Source organism: Fundulus heteroclitus, chromosome 20 (genome assembly GCF_011125445.2).
Source record: "Fundulus heteroclitus isolate FHET01 chromosome 20, MU-UCD_Fhet_4.1, whole genome shotgun sequence".
Taxonomy (NCBI): domain Eukaryota; kingdom Metazoa; phylum Chordata; class Actinopteri; order Cyprinodontiformes; family Fundulidae; genus Fundulus; species Fundulus heteroclitus.
The window spans coordinates 19,918,654-19,938,621 of record NC_046380.1 but is presented as its reverse complement, the minus strand read 5'-3'; the positions used below and the strand labels follow the sequence as shown (position 1 = coordinate 19,938,621).

The 19,968-nt window shown below is 38.6% G+C and overlaps 1 protein-coding gene across 2 annotated transcripts in view; it reads left to right on the top strand.

Annotated features, from left to right (window-relative positions):
- The window catches only part of cfap20dc (CFAP20 domain containing), a 49,179-nt gene extending 30,293 nt beyond the window's left edge, over nucleotides 1-18,886 (top strand). Inside the window, exons 14-17 of one of the 2 annotated variants that reach the window (XM_021321545.2) lie at nucleotides 445-678; nucleotides 11,981-12,042; nucleotides 17,438-17,532; nucleotides 18,377-18,886. In XM_021321545.2, coding sequence (XP_021177220.2) covers nucleotides 445-678; nucleotides 11,981-12,042; nucleotides 17,438-17,532; nucleotides 18,377-18,495 — 510 coding nt within the window. In that variant the 3' untranslated portion in view covers nucleotides 18,496-18,886. The remainder of the gene's footprint in view (nucleotides 1-444; nucleotides 679-11,980; nucleotides 12,043-17,437; nucleotides 17,533-18,376) is intronic. The other variant, XM_036124738.1, reaches the window with a different exon arrangement.
- The last annotated feature ends 1,082 nt before the right edge of the window (nucleotides 18,887-19,968 follow it).

The following is a 19,968-nucleotide window of genomic DNA, read 5'->3' as shown; positions in this document are numbered from 1 at the left end:
GAAAGTTAACACAAGTGTTAGAATGACAAAGATCCCAGTTTGAATCCATTTGAGAGTCTGTAGGACATGAGAATTGTTATTTATCCTATACTCGGCATCAAATCTGACTAAGCCTGAGATCTTTTGTAAAGAAGAATAGTCGAAAACATAAGTCTCTAGAGCTGCTGGTAGGTTCATGTCTCAAAAGCTGTGATTGCAGGGAAAGATGGTTCTACAAACTATTGTCTCAGGGGGACTATAAACAAATGAACGTCCCATTTATATCATAAATCATGCATTTAATTTTGTTGTTGAGGTGTGACAACGTGCGGAAAAGTTCAAGGGGTATTTAATATATTCCGAGGCACTGATTGTCACATCTATGGATTTAGAGGGTAGTTTGGGGGAAAAAAATGGATGACTTCTAAATAAGTGATCTCTCTTTTATGGGTAATAAATTTAAAGGAAGAAGATGAGATCCTGCGGACTGTTGAGTCGAGTAATTATGTCTCACAACTGCACGGCAACACAAGGATGTGTGAAGATGATGAGGAGCTCCGAATGCTGGCAAGCCTGAAAAGACAGCAGGACGAAGATGAATGTGGGGCTCCCGCCCTCAGCGCGTCTCACATCCACCAGTGTGATGTCAGCACCAGCCTGAGCAGCGACGACGCCTCAACCTGGACCCACGTCCCACACGTATGTGCCATCACGCTCTGATACTTTCCAGCAGTTCTCGTTAACTCTTTCCTCGCAAACCCTGTTCCGCAGAGCGACGTAGTCATTAGTAGGTTGTCCTTCTGTCTCAAATATTTCCTTTGACTCTGGTTGACCCCCCCGCTCTCGCTAATTTCCATTTCAAGCTCCAACATATGCCTCCCTGAAGTGCTAATGCATCTCCTTCTCTGTACCGCTTTCTAGCGTCACAAAGGATTGTGAAGATAGCTGCACATTTATTGGCCTTTTACTGCTTTTAAGAGTACACTGGCATCGTATCCACAGCACCCCCAGTGACTGAAAATTATTTAGGTCATTTGAAATTATCCCCCAGAAGTCTTTCCAGAATTCAAAGATGGTGCAGTTTGCTCTTGGCTATTGAAGGTCATTATATTATGGCCCATTAGCATATGCGCAACTCTTTTATGAAGACAGAACAGTGCTGGCTTCACTGCAGAATCCCCAGTGAATAAAAATCATCACAAAAGCTCAGGTTCTGGGGGCTGTTAGCAACTCTATACATGGAGGTTTCTTTTAAAGTACTGGGTTTCAAGCTGCACATAAACAGGAGTGGTACCAAAGGGATTTTCATCTCGTGGTTTGGTTTGAGGATATACGAATATGGTCACCAATAAAAAAAAACAGATTCTGAAACCTATAGTTGATGCAGCTTTTACTGAAGGCCTGGGAGAGATTTACAGGAGGGATCTGTAGTCAGCTGCCCTGTTTAAAAGTCTTAATGTACACAGTATGACAACAGCACCACCAGCAGTATATGACGAAAACGCTTTTAAAGAAAGGGAAAAGAGACGGCGAATAGAAACACAGTACAACATATTGTGTGAGCAAATATAGATTTGGAGACGCTGTAACAAATAAAGCTTTCAACAAAAATGAAGCGATGCATTTAGAGGCAGAAAATAATCATGAAAGCTTAATAGAAACGACGGGCACTCACAGGAAATGACAAGCTATTTCTTGTCCCTGGACGCTGTGATTTCAGTGATTCCCACTGCTGTCATTGTTGCTGGTTTCCCTGCTTCAGCAGCCACTGGAAAAGCCCAGACAGAAGTTCTCCCCTGGGCGATACCGTGCGAGGCTTGCATTACCAGCAGTCTGCTCGTAGATTAAGCAGTTGTGTGAAATTGTGTCAAAGTCTCCGACTCTATCGGTACGGGATTCTTTTTTTGGCAAAAGAAAGTCCTTCAAAAGTACGTGTGTACCTTGCATGTTTTTTTCCTGTTTTATTGGAACTTAGCTGTGTGCTTATTCAAAGGATCGTTAAGACACCTTTTTTTTTTTTTTTTTTTTTTTTTTTTTTTCAGAAAAATAGTGGCTCCTAATTTTTTATTATTTTGAAGCCACAATGTTGCCTCGATTAAACTGAAAGAACTAAAGTGAGGCATGATTAGGCACCTTCTTTTTTGTGGATTTATTTACAGTGCCTTGAAAAAGTATTTGTGCTCCTTGAATGTTTTTTTCTAATTTTGCCACAGGCAGGCTATTAGAACTCAGCTCTGTTTTAGAGGACCATTTGAAACCCTCTTTCATTTAAAAAGAAATAATTGCCCCTTCTTTTCATCATTTTGAAACCACCAGGCTGCCTCTTGTTAAAGCTTTAACACCTCTTGAACATTCTCATTCTTTGTCTTGTTACAACCACAAACTTCATGTATTTCAAGGGTTTTTAGAGTGATAGACCGACGCGTAGAAGTGCAGAATGTGAACTGGAAGGAAACTGATACATTTTAATCAAACTCTGAAAAGTATGATTTGCATTTGTACTCAGCTCCCACTGAGTCAACACTCTGTAGAACCACCCCTTGCCACAGCTACAGCTGCAAGGGTTTTTTATGGACTATACTAGCTTTGCACATCTTGAAATTGATATTTTTGCCCATTGCTCTTTGAAAACCAGCTGATGATCAGCAGATTCTCAATTGGATTCAGGTGTGGACTTTGGCACATGGAAGGCTCGACCACTTCAATGTTGCTCTGGCCATGTGTTTAGTGTTGTTCAGCTGGAAGGTGACGATGCTACATCCCACTCTAAAGTCACTTGAAACATGTTTTCTTCCAGGATTTGGCCTGTGTCTAACTCCATCCATCTTCCCATCGACTCTAAAGAGTTTCCCATACTCTGCCAAAGAAAAGAACTACACAGCATGACGATGTCACCAATGATGGTGCTGTGTTCAGGGTTTCTGCCACATATTACATTTTGCAATTATGCACAAAAAAAATATATATTAATTTGGGTCTCATTTTTCCAAAGAACTATTCTTTCAGAAGTGTTCTACCTCCTAAGCATTGCTTGTGGCAAATTCCAAATGAGACTAGTCATGGCCTTCTATCTGAGATGGTTTTCTTCTTGTTCTGGTCCATGAAGACCAGACTTATGAAGTCCAGAACTGAGCTGTAAATCTCTGCGGCTGCTACACACTTATGGGCTGCTTGGTTGTTTCTCTGATTAATCCTCTCCTGCTAAAGGCTGTAAGTTTACATGTATGTTTTGGTAAATTTGCTATTGTGCCATGCTCTTTCCATATCCAGATGACAGATTGAACAGTGCTCAATCTGCGAGATGGTCAAAGCTTGGCATATTTTTATAATTTAAACAGCTCCACAATTACATCCCTGACCTATCTGCTAGTTCCTTGGTCTTCATGATGCTGTTTTTTTTACTAATGTTCTCTCTAAGGCCTTCAGAGAGCAGCTGGATTGATACTGAGATTGAATTATACATAGGTGGAGTGTTTATTGCATATGAGATTTCTGAAGGCAGCTGTTTACTCTAGAATTTATTTAAATGCATTGGTTTAAAATGGACTGGTTACAAATGCATGCCACATTTTCAGACCTAGATTTAAAAAAAGAAAAAAAAAAGAAAAAAGAAAATCAGCTATCTTTTTAACTCCACCTAAAAATTGCAAACATACATTGAATTTTGTGTGTGCATTGTGCACAGAAAATGTAAAAAAAAAACAAAAGAGAAATGAATGCTTTTGCATAAATCTCTACACAGTAATAACTACAGATGGAAGTCTAGTTGAAGCAAAACCCAAAAAAGTACAAATAGCAAGTGATAAAGCACCAACAAAGAATTTTTTTATTTTTTATTTTTTTTTATTGTTTTCAAAATAGGTGCTTCTTACTTTCCTTGCCAAAAAAAAATATTTGGCAAGCTGACTTTGTGACAGTTGCTGTCAAGAATTTAAATGGTTAAGGCATGCGACTACACTCAGGTAATTTTAAATGCCACAAAAGTGTTTGTAGAGAGCTTCATCCAGTCGCCTCATCAAAAGAGCTCTCTTACATGTCAGTGTTGACTAAACAGCTCATGACAAGCTTGCAACTTGCACAATGATAAAAGCACGACAATCCCCAGCAACACAGAGTGTCCTGACAATCATCCCCAACAAATGGGGCATTCCCGTGTTTACCATTAAAAAAAAAAACAAAACAAAAAAACGCCTTTCTGATGGATCTTGCCACAACAACTCCTGCTCCACCTTTGGGGTTGCTAGGGCGACTTTTTCTATGTTTATGGCTAGCTGCCTGAGAAGTAGCAACAGTGATGACATCAGCGCCTTTTAAAAAAAGTTCAAAGATTTTTTTTTTTAACCTAAACCTCTTGGATCAGCTTGACAGAATAAAGGGAGAGGAAGCCCTGAAACAGCTTGGCGCAGCACTTTTCTTATAGGAGGTCGCATACAGCCACAAACATTTTCTCATCATTGGGAGGAAGATAAGAGATTCCAGTGCTGAGATATAACACTATGTGGATACAAGCACTTAACATAGAGGTTACGTAGCCTAACCCTAATACAACCTTTGTGTTATAAATGTCCAACTTTTAACATAAGTGTCTCATTACATATATATTTCATGTTAGTTAAAAGGTTTATGAAAGCTCAAATTCTTAATATAAATGTTAATGAAAAAATCTAAACGTATACATCCATTAGATGCGATTTATCTTGTAGGGGAGGCGTTGCACCGTCTTGGATTTTTTCCAAGCTTACTTTAGGAAAGAGGTGGTGTTTTACCCTCGGCCGGTTGCGAGTCCATTCAGAGCGAGCACAGCAACCTTAGACCCACTCGTGCTCAGGCCCAGTTCACAATCAGACATTTACCTAACATGCTTGGGTTTTGGATTTGGAATGTCAGTAGCTATAGTCACCTAACATAAATGTACACATATGTCCTCCTGCAGGGAAAATGTAAGAAACTACAGCATATTCAAAACCTCTAACTGTTTTTAATTCTAAAATGAAAAGACTTTACAGTAGAAAAGGGTTCATCAGAAACTTTGTGGTTTTTGATCGCAGCCTTTTTAGGGCCTTAACCTGCTGATATGGCTTTTAGCCGATTCCGGTTTATCTTCAAAACGATAAATATCAGCAAAACATATATATTTTTTCTAATGAACTTGATGCAATGTTTAGAATAAAACTAAATAATTGTTTCTCAAAAAACACAAAGAGCTTGCAGAGCTGTCTCCTTCTACATTAATGAGAATCTGCAAATAAAGAAAAAATCATCCAGGTTATGGGACAGATGTATTTATATAGACAAAAACTCAAGTAAAAGAAAAAACACTGTAGCTCACTAAATGTGTGTTTTTGCCTTTTTTCCGCACTTTAAAGTTGTGGCGTGCTGCCTTTAGGCTCTCATGTTAGCAGTTAGTGCAGTTAGCTAGATCAGCATTACTGACAGCAGTCCTTGTGTGTATGTATATTATATAAGGTAGACCCTTACCTTAACAGTGAGATTTCCAATACGTTGTCAATATTTCAGCCTGTTCCATGACAGATAAAATTGGACTCTTTAGTGGGATAAAATATTGCAAATTATTCTGCACAATTCCCATCTTCCTGTTATCCTTTTTACATACTAGCTGCCTGCAGGAAAAGTTGACATGACTGCATAGAAAATACAGTTTCCTTCTAGAGGCTGTGTTTCCTCTAACTTCGTTTTAAACAACTCAGCAAAATAGCTAGTTTTGAGTCTTCTTCCTTCAGTAACAACTTACACACTGGAGAGTGTGAGTGTAACCGGATTCTCTTATGCTATCGCAAAAGAGAATAATCGGAGGATTTATCATGACAGTCGATTTTTCCATCGCTAAACTTCTGTGTACAGAAAATGACATGGGACAGTTTTCCCCTTGTTCTGTTCTATCTTTGTCATGTCAACACAGTTTTTCTATTCGCAGGTGTACCTTCCTTTTCTAAATTAGGTTTGTAATGAGGCAGAATGTTTTAAGAAAAATAGTTAACAAATAACCAAATGAGAAAGCAGTTTTCTATATTAGCCAGTGCATCCGTATTACATTTCCTGTTACATCCCAGAAAGATTTATTCACACTGTTTCTGTAATATTACATTTCAATGCCGCCGCTGAGCAAGGTTTGTGAGAGAGTTTACACAATACACATTTGTTTCACTTAAGAACAAATATTCATCGTTACTGCCTCCTCTGTCAATTTGTTTGGGCAGTAAGCAGCGGAAGTAAACAGTTGGAGCTGCATACATAGAAAATGAAAGAGAACAGCCATGAGACAGGAGCTGGGCCGCCACTCACCGCCTGAAAACAGCTTTGATTAAAAGAAATGCTCTTGAGGTAGACAATAATTATCTGCTGCAGTTTATTTAGTGATGTTTGCGAGTAGGATTGCACTGCACAATTGTATTAAAAGCTTTTTGCTGCATGTTTTAAATATTTAATTTGAGATTTTATTATATTTTTACGGGATCACATTACTCCACATGCAAGATCCTAATGTGCAAGAGTGGATATGAGGTGGAGCGATAATAAACTACAGCTCAACGATCAGTGATGATAACATAGTGAGACAATACAAGCAATTGAGATGTCAGCTGTAAAAGCCAGTTGTCCTGTGTGTGTGTGTGTGTGTGTGTGTGTGTGTGTGTGTTGTTTTGTTGTTTTTGAGGAGCTCGGCAGCAACTTGTGTGTCAGGCAAGCCATCAGCGCATCAGCTGCAGTTGCTGAATTGAACTTTCAAACCACATTTTGCTGTCAGGCAAATGGAAAACAGTGTTTGTTCAAAATAAATGATGTACCTCTAAGAACAGCAGATGCACTTTTGTGTTCTGCTCAGTGTAAGGACTCCTGTTTGAAATTCCAGTTTATGCAAGTTTGAATGATCTCTTGGGATTGTTTTTTTTTTTTTTTTATGTTACAATGGAAAACTGAAATGGTTTCTTGCTTTCAGTTTCTGGATTCTTTTTTTTCCCCCTTTCGTAGTCCTCTCCAGGTAACTTGTCATCATCATTTTACCTGCAGAACTCCACAGGGTGCAATTTTAGTTTCTACTACAGGATTACATAAAGAAAGGCAGTGGGGCATCACAGAGAGCCAAAATTAAATCAAGCAATGCAAGGACTCAAGCTCCAGTGTGTCTGCTTCTTCATCAAAGTCATCTAATAAAATAGCCCTTAGACTCAAAAACACTCCTGAGGTTATAGTATGGTATTTAGCCTCAACAAGATCTGTCGGTTTGTTTCTGCCTTTCCTGCAGTTGTTTTAGTTTTGAATTATACATCAGAATATAATTTCGTTATCATTTTATGAATCCCTTGATCTTGCTGTGTTGACCTTTCACAGCTCACCTGTTTATTCAGGTTCTTAGATCTCTTGTGTGCCTGTTTTCTTTTTCTTTTCTGTGGTTTGAATAAAAATCCAAGCTTTTTTGACTTGCTAGCCCGTTACCATCGTGTAGAACCATTAAATGTACTTATACAACACGAAACAAACTTTTTTGCCCCAATCTGACCAGCCAGCGCATTATATACATAAATTACATAGAAGTCTGAAACTAAAGAACTCAAGGCTTTTGTGAGAATTCCCTCTAGGTCTCCTTAATTTTCTTGTGTGCTGTTTTGATGAGTAGTTCCAGTGGTACGCTTTGTGTGAGAGAGTTGAGTTGATATTCTGGACCGTGTCTCCTCAAGACACTCCTCACGCTGAATATAATGCCTACCTGAGGGACATGTTCCAGAAATACAGAAATTACTCCATTGGTAATAGGGGCCATACTGGCATGGTTTAATTCTCTGACAAGACTGCATTGAATTTGGTCATGGATCTCCACAAATGTGAAAAGAAATACAAAGCATATGACTTGATATGCATTTCTCAAGGATGCGAGCTATTTTGTAAAGCAGAAGATAAATCAAAGTGCACCTCAGCACTTGAATTCAAAGCTGTCTTCCTCTGGTTTGTCCTCGCTGCAGGGCTGCTTGTGCACCTGCCAGAGGGCAGCCTTTTGAAGACCCCATGTAAAACATGGGTGGGGCCCTGTCAGAAGAAGTGTGATTTCTAGAGTGTATGCTTGTCATGCAGAAAGGTCAGGGACCAGATGTGAGTAAGTGTGCACTGCATTCTGGATTACATTGTTTTATATAGGAAAAACATTTTAGAGATGGGTTTTGTAGAGTTTTTAAAGGGGACATAGCACGTGAAATCCACTTTTCTTGCCCTTCAATACGTTTTGTTTTGTACTCGGTGTGTCTAAGAGTGCAGAAAAGCTGAATGTAGTCTGTCCAGATGTGGCATAGATATCTTTACATTCTGTTTGGGTCATGGTTTTCAAGCCTTTCAGTTTTGTTTGTTCTTTATTAGATTTTTTTTCAACAATTAATTAACAGTATTTGCTGCAGAGCTGCTAAACAAATTCATGGACTTCCGGCTAACCAATTTTGCATATCCACCACTTTTATATTTCACTGTTATTTTGTAGTCCAAGCTCAAGGATGCTGAAGCTACAAGAAGATAAATGAAAATATTCAGTTGTTTGGTGTATTAACCCGCACAATTCATTACACCATCCTCCAGAATACTACAAAAATGGCCGAACAGGGTGGAGTGGAACGCTCTGTGACCTACAGAGGGGTGAGGTATGAGGTGCCTCATTTGCATTTAAAGAGACCAAAACGAGTTGCTCTCAGACGCACCTCAGTCAGACCTAAATTAGCGAGGAATCAGACCAAAGCATTGCAGTTCTGCTTATATAGACCACAACTGAATGATGTAAATGTAAAAAGAAAAAACTTAAGAGCAGATGTCCCCTTTAACCCTGACCCATTTGTTGTTGACCCAGACACACTAAAGCTACTGAAATTCAAGGCCCAGGCCTTAAATTTTAATTTTATAATAAGCCACAGATAAACACTTATAAGACACTTTATAATATACACATACTTAATTGCTTGTCAACAAAAATAGTGAATAAGCCAATCACTTGGCAGCAACTCGGTCCAGTTGACAGTTCAGTTAGACATCTAAGACATGATGAAAACCTATTGCTGATGTTCAACCCGAGCATCAACATGGTGAAAAAGGGAGATTTGAGTTAAGTTGAACATTGCTATGGTTTTTGGTCTCAGACGGATGATCTGAGTCTTTCAGAATCTGTACAGACATTTTCATGCACCATTTTGGATTTTTTAAAAATGGTCCAAAAAAGAGAAAACAACGAGTGAGCAGCAATGTCAATACATTAAAACCTAAAGCAGATGGTCTACAGCAGCAGAGAGCCACACAGGTGCCACTCCTGTCAGCTAAGAACCCAAACCAAGGCTGAATTTCAGAATCATCTTTGTTTAGCCTTAATCTTGCACAATCAAGGAATTGGACTTTTGCTACGGCGCTCACTGTGTACAAACATTTGTGCAGCTAGCGAAGTACTGCTGCTAGTCATGCCCATCCTTTCATGACCACAGTTTACCCATCTTCAGGTGGCTGCTTCCTGCAGAATAATACACCATGTCACCAAGCTCAAATAACTTCAAACTGGTTTCTTGAATGTGACAATAAGTTCACTGTACTCCAATGGCCTCCATCTCAACCTAAAAGAGAACCTTAGAGATGTGATGGAACAAGAGATTTGCATCACTGACGTGCAGCTGACCAATCTGCAGCAGCTGTGTGGTGCTGGCATGTTCATATGGACCACACATGTCCGAGGAATGTTTTTAACACTTTGCTGAAAATGCGTTCCAACTCAGTCAAAACAAGGTATACCTAACAAAATGGCCAGTGACTATAGCTTTTTAGTAAGAAAAACCTTCACTTTAAACTTAACTTAGTTTATTAGTTTATTTAACAGTGACAGGACACATTAATTAACAGTTTAGTAAATGTGTCAGAAGTAGCCAAAAGGCTATTTCTCATCTTCTGTCCCTGAAGAGATGTTACAGAGTCACCCTAAAAACAAATTACAAACCAAAATAACACATAAGTCAAACTTCCAAATATGAAAATCTAAGGATTTTCAAACCTTAACATTATATTTTATTTACATTTGAAATTTACAAACGCAGCAACATTTAAAACGTTTTCATCTATATCAGTTATCATTATAATCATAAAACAATATAATTAGAAAAATGTAAGTATCTTTTAAAATAAAAACTACATTTAAAAGAAAAAAATCTGGTCTTTTCAAATGTGAAAGTGTTCATAGATTGCGCAACACATTTGTGTGTTAAATGTTAAGTGGAGAAACCGGTATGAGATTGATTGATTTGCATTGGGAAACTGTTGCTGAGGACACACAATATGCAGTCAAACAGGCTCTTATTGCAAGTGTAACCAGCCATCCTTAGGCTGCAGAAACAAATCAAAACCCATCAGAGAGACAGCAGGAATGCTGAGAATGGAGAAAAAACCCAGTGCAGTCTGGTACATTCTGCAATAAAAAAGTGCACTTTGAGTTTAACAACATTAACGGACCTGGAGGTCCATAGGAGACAGCTGTGGTGGCAATCCTTTCAATATTAAAGAAAAAAGCCCCTTAGAAAATCCAGTTAAGTGAAGAAGACTCTAGAGCAGAATGGGAGATCGTTATCCACATCTGTTATGAAACTTCATTAGTGCGAATACTGAGAGTTTTACCCTGAGGTGCAAATCATTCATTCGCCATTACTCATGAACAACATTCTTTAAAGGGCGAAAGATCGACATTAACCGGGATGCTGAATACAAAAAGACGCAGAGAAGGTTTAAATGGCTTATGATCTGAACCCCACATCAGCAGTGAAACATGTGGAGATAGTAAGACAGCAAGGACACACATGGCTTCTGTTGGCACGGGGTCACAAGCATTGTAGGGATTAGGTAAACGATACAATGTCTGCTCTGACTTACCCAAATGCAGCAAATCGGATGATACTGTTTCACACAACAGACGGCCAGTGATCCCAAGTATTTCCCAGCAGCAACCTGTGATTTATTTAAAGTGTAACTCACCCTCGTACCTGAGCCTTACTCCTCCCAGTCTCATACTTGGAAATTGGTCAGAGAGGAGGCGTTGCCCGGCTAACCAGAAAACGTGCGAGGGGATGAGGGCTGGGTTACTTAAATTGCTAACCTGAAACTCCATAGAAGGACCGCAAAATTCACTATTCAAGCTCCAACTCGCTAAAAAGGAGCAAGGCGAAGCTACTTTTATACCCCACCGTGGCAGAGTCAGTTTGACACGTCAGTTTCTCCAAGTGACGTCACAAAAACTTTTGAACCAATCGCAACACTGATTTGAAAGTCAATGCAAGACCACCCTTGAACCTTTGGAGGGCACCACACTGACGGTTTTTGACACAAAAGCATTATTTCAACAAATATGCAGTAAATTGTCAAAATAATCACCAGGATATGTAGACAGCACTATTAAGGCAACCATGTCAACAGTTTATTTGCAAAAAAAATAATAATAATAATAAGATTTAGGAGTGAGTTACCCTTTAATGTAAAATAGCACAAAGTTATTCTGTCGCAGACCAACAACTAAATTGTACAGATCAAAAGACAAGGAAATTAGCACAACACCACAGCTATAAAGTCTGGCAAATCATCAGCACCTCATTGTTTGTACTGCCATGCTATGTCCACTTCCTACCTCATTTATAATTGCAGTCCTCTCCAATTCACAACTGCTGCAAACAAATTTGACTTGACGAAATTCGCTCTATACAGAGAAGAGACTAAATGCCCAGCGACAATTATCTGTCGTAAACTGCCACTTTCGCTTTAGAGGCATCAATGTTTGACAAGCGATGACCTTCATTACTCATCCGGAACAAAAAAATATATTTCTCTCTCGAAGCACATCATTTTCTCTCTCCAAATCACATACTTAGTACTCTTTTCCACACTGACATGTCATGAACGTCACAAAATAATAACAATTTCTGGAAATGTGTTGAACTTGAGTATTGGTGACATCTTAAGGAAGCTTCTGACATTTGTTTCCCCCATCTAGGCAGTGAATCAAGGACATCATTATCAGAAGGAAATGAATCCTTTGCTTCAATCAAACCCAAGGTAAAATCATATGTACCACCATACATGTGTGTTCCATTTAAAAAAAATGTTAAATGTTATATAAACGACCAACTTCTGTGACAAGAGAGAATGTTGTTAGCCTTTCTGTTTTGTTCACTCAAATTTGTTGTGTTTGAAAATACTAGCTCCCTTTAAACAGAGCTGACATGCTGTCTAACCTCTTTGCACAGTGGATTATTAATAGCCTCGGCGAGGAGAGGATAATAGTTTATAAAATTGTAAGCACCACTGATGTACATCATGCATTGCCTAAAAAACCAGCAGCCTTGAATCCCAGAGTTAGGCCTGAAAAAAGGAAAAAGAAGATAGAAATTCATAATCAGATGGTTACCAGTGACTGCAATATTTACTCTAAATGTCAACTGTCAGATGGATGTGTAGTCTGGGGCTTATCTTGCTCTCAGAAGACTCCAAATAAACTTGGAGTATGTCAGGTACTGTGCTTTTCTTCTCCCGGAACTGCTGTTGTCATTTTCACAATGCCATTTGTTTCTTTTCTTTCTTTTTTTTTTTACAGATTATTACGCTTGACAGACTTCATGTCTGGTATAGATTTGATAGCGAGTTTAATTTCACTTAAAAATCTGAGGTAGACATTGGATTTGAGCTTTTTGCAAAAAGAAATCAGAAATAAGCAACCCTTTCGGCTTTAAGCGATGCAGAAGATTCAGTAGTTTTTAATACAGGGCAGCCATTAGACAGGTTACACGTTGTTTTACTTGCCTGCGAATTAAAGCGAAATTCTAACCTGAAAAAGAATAAAATCCAACTAACCTCTCATTACTAGAGGAGAGAGACTAATTTTATAATTCCAATCTTCATTCAAGCTTAAGGCTCAACTAAATTCCGCTGCATAACAAAAAATGTCTAACTGGTGGGAAAGAATGCTTAAATGTTCGCCATTTATGTGTGAGATTTTGTAATTTTTAAGAAAAAGTGAAAATAATTAGGTTGAATTATCCTCGGGTAAAGTGGATTAAAAGTCTATAAATATGCCAGGTTTTTATGATGTGAAAATGTGAGATTGAGATAAATCATTGCGATGTGCAGCTTATGGGGCACATCGCAATCATTGTAGAGGCATTTAAAGTTTGATTGACCACAAATACAGCTCAGCTTCTTCTGGTAGGGTTTTTCTGTCATTTTCTTGTTCACATCACACACCAAACGTTCACCGAGAGCTTTCCGATCATCAGAAGGATCTAATTGTTAAAAGGTATCAGTCAGGAGAATATTAGACATAAATTTCAAAAGCATTCTCCTTTGTCCTTAATGAGTCTAAGGTTTAAGGTCTAGGGTTTAAGGTAGGAGGATGGAAGCCTTTTCTGATGAAGAAAATGATTCAAGCCCAACACAATTTTCCAAATACAAACATAAAGAAATACAAATTTAAATCCTTCTATGTAGGAGGATTTGTCATTTCTTGTTGGAAAACAAGGTTGAACTTCTTTACCTGAATTACAAGACATATGTTTGGTGCAAAAATACCACAAAACATCATGAGAATAACACATGGGGGGAGGAGCATCATATTTCGGGGCTGTTTGTTTCTTTGGCTGGGACTGGAACCTTAGTCACCTTAGTCAAGGTGAAGGGACTTGTGAACAGTGCAGTTAGCAGTCAGCGTTGACTCAAAGCCTGCAGGCTTCTACCAGGAAGCTAAAGATGAAGAAGAAGTGCATCTTTCATCAAAAAAGTGGCCCAAACTATACAGCCAGATCAACAAAAAATCTGGTGGGTTCACCATGAGAAGATTCAAGTCTTTGCATCAATAATTTTAGGCCGTGCATGCTTATGTAACATTATTTAGCTTTCTATGTTTTCACCATCTAATAAAGATTTACATTTGTTTGTTTATTTTTTTTTTTTTCAAATAGACTTGTACAGGTTGTATGTCACATCAAAGGAATAAAAAGTTGTTTATCACAGAAAATAGGTATTTTACCAGAGGTGTGCTATTTCTTTAAGTCCATTGTCAGGCACAATTGTTTTGGTCCTCAAGAGAGAAGTAAGCTTAGAGAATTGAGTTTATTTTAAAATAGGTTCAAAACCTGCGCAAATACCTGTGTCGCTTTCATTAGGAAAAAAACAATCGAAACAAAGAATAATAAATAGTCTAACATCGCAAGCATGTCACAGAACTGTGTTGAGGCTCAGGGAGACTGAATCCCAGCCTTTATCTAGGCTGTATTGTGTACTATTTATCCATCTGAGCGCCCTGCTGTGTGCAGTGTATGAATGGATCCAGTTGTCCTTGGAGGCTTCTGGAGACATTATATCGCGCCAGCGCCGGTTAAAGCACAGCGCCGTCTCTGTGCTTGTCCATCTCTTTATGGGTGTACACAACCATGTGATGTGTTACAAAGGAAGACAAAGGGGTTGCATCACAGATCCGCTACTGAAATTATGCAACACCCCCCCCCCCCCCCCCTTTCCACGCACACATACACACACCACCAGCCAGCCACCCACCCAAACGTTTCTGATTTATTGATGAAAAGCAAGGTACCCCGGCGAGGACACGTGTTGACTCCCATGTGTTTATATAGTCTTTGTGTTATTTGTTAAAAAAAAAACAGATGTAAAAGATCTCTTGAGCTGTGCTAACAAACAAGATGGATGTTTTCCTTTTTGTTGTATTTGGCTAACAAACTGTATGATTGCTCAGTGAAGGGATGTTATTTGATTGAATGTCCACTGAAATGGATATTAGTATTGACTGGAAGCTCAAAGACGCAGCTCCACAGCATCTACAGCTGTAATACTGAAATTAGACTTAGAGGCAAGTCATGATTTACATATTAAATAGCAGCTGCGCAGGATTTCTGGCTGTTTCCTTTGTTTTCTTCAAGGCTTTGCATCCTCAGACACCCTTACAGTGAATACTATTATAATGTTTTTTAGAGCATCCTGGCACCACTGCAAGGCTTTCTCTCCGCTAAGAGCCGCAGCTTCCTTGACAACTAAAATGCTCCAGTCTCTGAGCTTTATGTTGCCATGGCTTTTTTTTTTTTTTTTTTTTTTTTAAGCACAAAACGTATTTTCTTTCGCAGCTTATTTTAAAATCTAACACGTTGACATGCGGTTTATAATTGTGTCTGATGTCAAAATGCAAATAAGGATGTTAGAGGAAGTCTTAGCGGTAAATTAGAACCACAATAGGTTTAAACAAAACACAGTCGTGAACTTTAGTGAAGTCGTGAAGGTGTAAAGCAAACAGGAGTTTTTTTTTTTTTATTGTTCTGGTTTTTTTTCGGGGTTTTGTTTCGTGGAAGCTATTCGGAAAGTATACTTTCAATACACTGAGTAGCTTTGCGGAGGCAGCGTACCTGCTCAGGTTAAATGAAGACGAATTATTCTCTTTATCCCACGCCTGTATTTGGAGTGTAATAAATTAAAATTCCAAGAATTTAATCACTCTTGCCAAGTCCCACTTAACATTTTGAAGTCCAATTTACACTTCGGTTGCAGGGGCCCTTGTCCTTGAAAATTGCTTCCATTAACTTTTGTACAATGTTCCTGCCCGTCAAACAGTCAGAGCGGTTTTTGGAAAGAGGTAGATGCCTTTGTTATACAGAAAAATCAAACCCTCAGAGGAGCTCACGTGTGTTATCCCTTTAAGTGCTGCAAGAATAAAAACTGAAGGAAAGGATTTCATCTTCAAATACTTGGGGAGATCAAATTTCTAAAAGTGTTATAAGCTAAATTTTTGCTTTAGGTGTTTTGGGTGTTATTTGTTTTGCTATTTTGTTCCTTTTTGCTGTTTTGGTCACTTTTGGGTATGCAAGTACCCTCTACCTTTGGACATTTAGCCATGACCTTGTGTGCACCCACCAGAGTAACGTTTTGTCAATGACCATTCCAAGTCATTTTGTAAAGTCTATTTGTTTACTTCTATAAGGATATTACATTATATGACTCCAACAAATGATATCTACCAATAAGTAGGCCGCTTTGTGTTAGGGTTTTATCTGAGGTCATAAAAGTCAACTGTGTCAAACGAAGATCAGAGTCAGAGTATAATCTAAGGTTTTCAAATAGTAGTACACAGCTAAACTAAAAAAAAATGTATATGTATTTCATTGTTGTCGTTCTCATGTGTCTTTTTTGCATGGACGACCAGGAGAACACCTGTAGAGTGACTTTTTGGATGGAAGAATGAATTAAAATACATGTTAAAGTTTGTTTTTTAGGAATATTCCTGAAAATACTTAACTACAATGAAAAATAAGCTGAAACATCATAGTTTAAGTATACATGTGCTCAAAATATTTGTAAAATCTAGAAGTAGGAAGGGCCAAAATGGTGGTGCTTTGGTAAGAAATAAGCAATTAATTAGTCAAGGGTTGAACTGACTCAACAGTTTTTATTTATTTTTAAACTGGTTTTATTCTAAGACTTAATTTGATTGCTGTTTGTTTTATTGTTTTTTTGTTGTCATATCCAATAAACTAGCATCTCTGTGGTGCCATTAATCAGGCAAAATGTTGTAATCATAAACCTTTGTTGATTTTTTTGTAGATTTTGAGAAAAGCTTATTTGGATTTATTTAAAGGTGTTGTTGTTCTTTTTTTCTTTAGTTCTTTTTTTTAATGACAGCAGTCTTAAATATATTATGTTGCTGGCAGTGTGCTGTAAAGTCGAGCGGTAAACAAACCATGAGAAAATTTGCCTCCTAAGTGGATGAACTGTTTTCAGAAAGAGCGACAGCAGCAAACATTGCACTTCTGGATGAGAAGGCAGACCAACCAGAGGCAAACGCTCGAATCTCCTGCTGCCAGGCGAATATTGTGCAGAAGATTATACTGTAATTCCACATTAAATATGCTCTGGTTTGCTCTTATCCAGAGGCGCAAAATGTTAATGGATGATTGCACAACTGATGTATAGCCGAGAAATGATTATGGATGCTGTTTAACAAATGAATCTTGCATCTCTTCCGAGTAATAACTCATCTTGCGATATTTCCTCCATGGCTGCAATCATTCAAGCCGTGCTAAAGGAGCAGTGTTTTCATTTACTGGTAAGTGAAAGATCTATAGTTGTACCCTGCGTACATCACGGATGGAGAGGATGCACTCATTTGGGGGAGAAATGAAGTCATGCTCCCACGGAAACGGCCGAGGTTAGGACCCCGACTCGCAGCCACAATGTGATGTTACTTGCAAGTCACAGCTGGAGTCAGAATTTAATAAGTGATCCTTCAGGTAAATCTGCAAGCTGCGGGAGAAGTGGCTCAAGGACAATGGAATCTTAGATGGGCTTGTGTGAGTGCATGATGATGGGACTCCATTGTTAAAATGTCATAGGGTAAGATGGTGAGTGTAATGGTATGTGTTGTCATGACTGTCTGGCTTTATGGTCTTTTCCCCAGAGAGTGGATGGACGTGCTCAGCCCTCCTATTATGCCTCCCAGCCAGCAGAGAAGGTCAGGCAAAACAGAGAACAATTTGGAAAGTCTACTCAGAGGTATGGTAACCTTCATTTTAGTCCTTTTACCCCCACTCTACCTTTTATGTCCTTGGGAGTACGGAAGACGGCAAGCAGTCCGTTGCTTTAGGACCAGTTACACGAAAAGCATTCAGCTAATGGAAACAGTCGCTGCTGAAAGAGCTTTCAGAGATGTTAAATTTCCACCAAGGATGCGGGCGGGAAGATGGGACAGCAACTGAAAGTGTATCTAATTAGAGCTAAAAAAAAAAAAAAAAAAAAAGCCATGAGAATGGAGCTCTCTGTCCTCCACATAACACCATAGGTCAGAAGAGACAGGCTCATTACAGGCCTGTACCCCCCTAGACACATCCGCAAGGTTAACTGATGAAACCTTTCCAGTTTACTACATCACTTTTAAACCTCTCGCACAACGTGTCATATAATTAGTTTTCATTATTGTTGCCCACGTTCGGGTAAGATAAAATGCTCGTCTCGATGCGTTCCATAACCTTTTTAGCATTTAACTGCCTGTCAGTTTAACAGCTCGCTTTCTGCGCTTTAAGGTAGTGGGGGATTACTGAGAATCTCTTTACGGCTTCATAATTTGGTTCTGCGTCTGGGTGTCTTAGGGCTTGATTGATTAGGGAAAAAATGGCAGCGGCAGAAAACTTTTAAATCCACCTGGGTCTGAAGGTCACCATCCAAGCTGTATTCTATTAAAAGCTGACAGAGTAGGCCTTTATTCGCATCTGGCATTGCAATGCTACCCAAAATAAATAAAAAAATCTGTGCAATCTTGATTGGAATCGGTGCTTTCTTATTTCATTTAGCATGTTTTGTGCATGAGGTTTTCACTATGATTTTCTTTGCTTTAATACAGGAGGGGATGGCTTGGTGAAAGAAGAGGAGAATGAAGATGAATATTTGAAACTGCTCTATGATACTTGCCTCAACTGCTATTTTGATCCTGAGTCAGGAAAGTACTATGAACTAGCTTAACTCAAAGCCCATTACCATCAGAATGAATAAAGCAGATTTACAGCAGATGAATTGCTTCGAGATTTTATTTTACTTTTCTTTGAGGCCGAGCTTTATCGATCGGAAGTGAATTCCCCTTTCACCAAAACCCCTTCCTGCGTTAGCACCTTTGTTCCCGGGAACCAACGGCAGCTTTGTTTTGCCATGTGTGGTTAGTCATGCTAGATTGTGAGGTATTGGGAAACTCACTAAATCAAACACATGCCCTTTTGCGAGTATGGGCTCATTCAGCCAGATTTCTGATGACAAAGAGAGGCTTTTCATAAGTCTTGGCTTGGGAATGAATATGGAAACCTTCTAAAAGAACTTGCCGGAGCTTCTTTTTTTAATATTACAATGTCTAACATTTAAATAGTGAAAAGATTGATGTGTTTTGTTTTGTTTGTTCTTTTTTTTTTTTTTTTTTTTTGCAATGAAATTTATGCAAAAAAAGCCATCAAACTATGTTGATTTGTTTCTGTAGTATTTGAAATAAATTAATTTTTTTATAAATGTGGTTCCGTTTTTTTGTGTTTGTTTTCTTTCTAATTAGTCAGAGCTGTCCAAGAGCACAAGAATAAAATGAAAGATGATTGATTTTAATACATTCAAGCAGATTTAAACTACTCCAGGCTCTTTTCATGGTGTTTAACTTTAACTAGGAGTAGCAGCACGTGGGCTGCTGATTGGGCTTGCAGGTCTCCAACTGTTTTCCATCCACAATAGCCGTCGCACCTGAAGCGATGCTGTATTGATTCGTCATTTTTGTGGCTGATGCAATTACTGCACAAAATGAGAAGAATACAATGTTTTTTCTGTGGGGTCTTGTTCTAATTACCCTGCATCTCATTCAGTAAGCTTGAGTGAAAGTGATAACATGTGCAAAAGTGTTGTTTTAATTTAAAGATCTGGTCAGAAGTTACCATACGGTCATCACCGGCATATTGATGACAAGTTTGGATTTCTTGCGTAGTTTGCCTAATTCACAAAGATTTACATACTGACTGAAATATATTGCTCAAATAAAAAAAAAAATAAAGGGAACACTTAAACAACACAATGTAACTCGAAGTGTTCCTTTTATTTTTTTGAGCAGTATATTTACATTCACTCATTTAATTTGGCTGTTTCCTGGCACTGACCTGGCTTTTTTTTTGCAAAGTTAAACACTTACAAAAGGGTTGAAGTTGGGGCTATTCCACAAGCGTAATGTCAGCCTGCTTTATTAAAATCACTTGTGTTGTTTGTTTCTGGGTCATTAATGTTCCTGTGTCTACGTTTCAACCTCTAGGGTTGTTGATTTGCTCTGTTTTAGTATCCCATCCATTTTCTGGAAGGCATTTGGCTAGTCCATGTAGGCAGCTGCAATTTTTAGTTGATCTCCAATTTTAGAGGAGGCCCTATTCTCACGACTGGCACGCTATCAGTCAACATTAATGTTAAAATTGATTCACT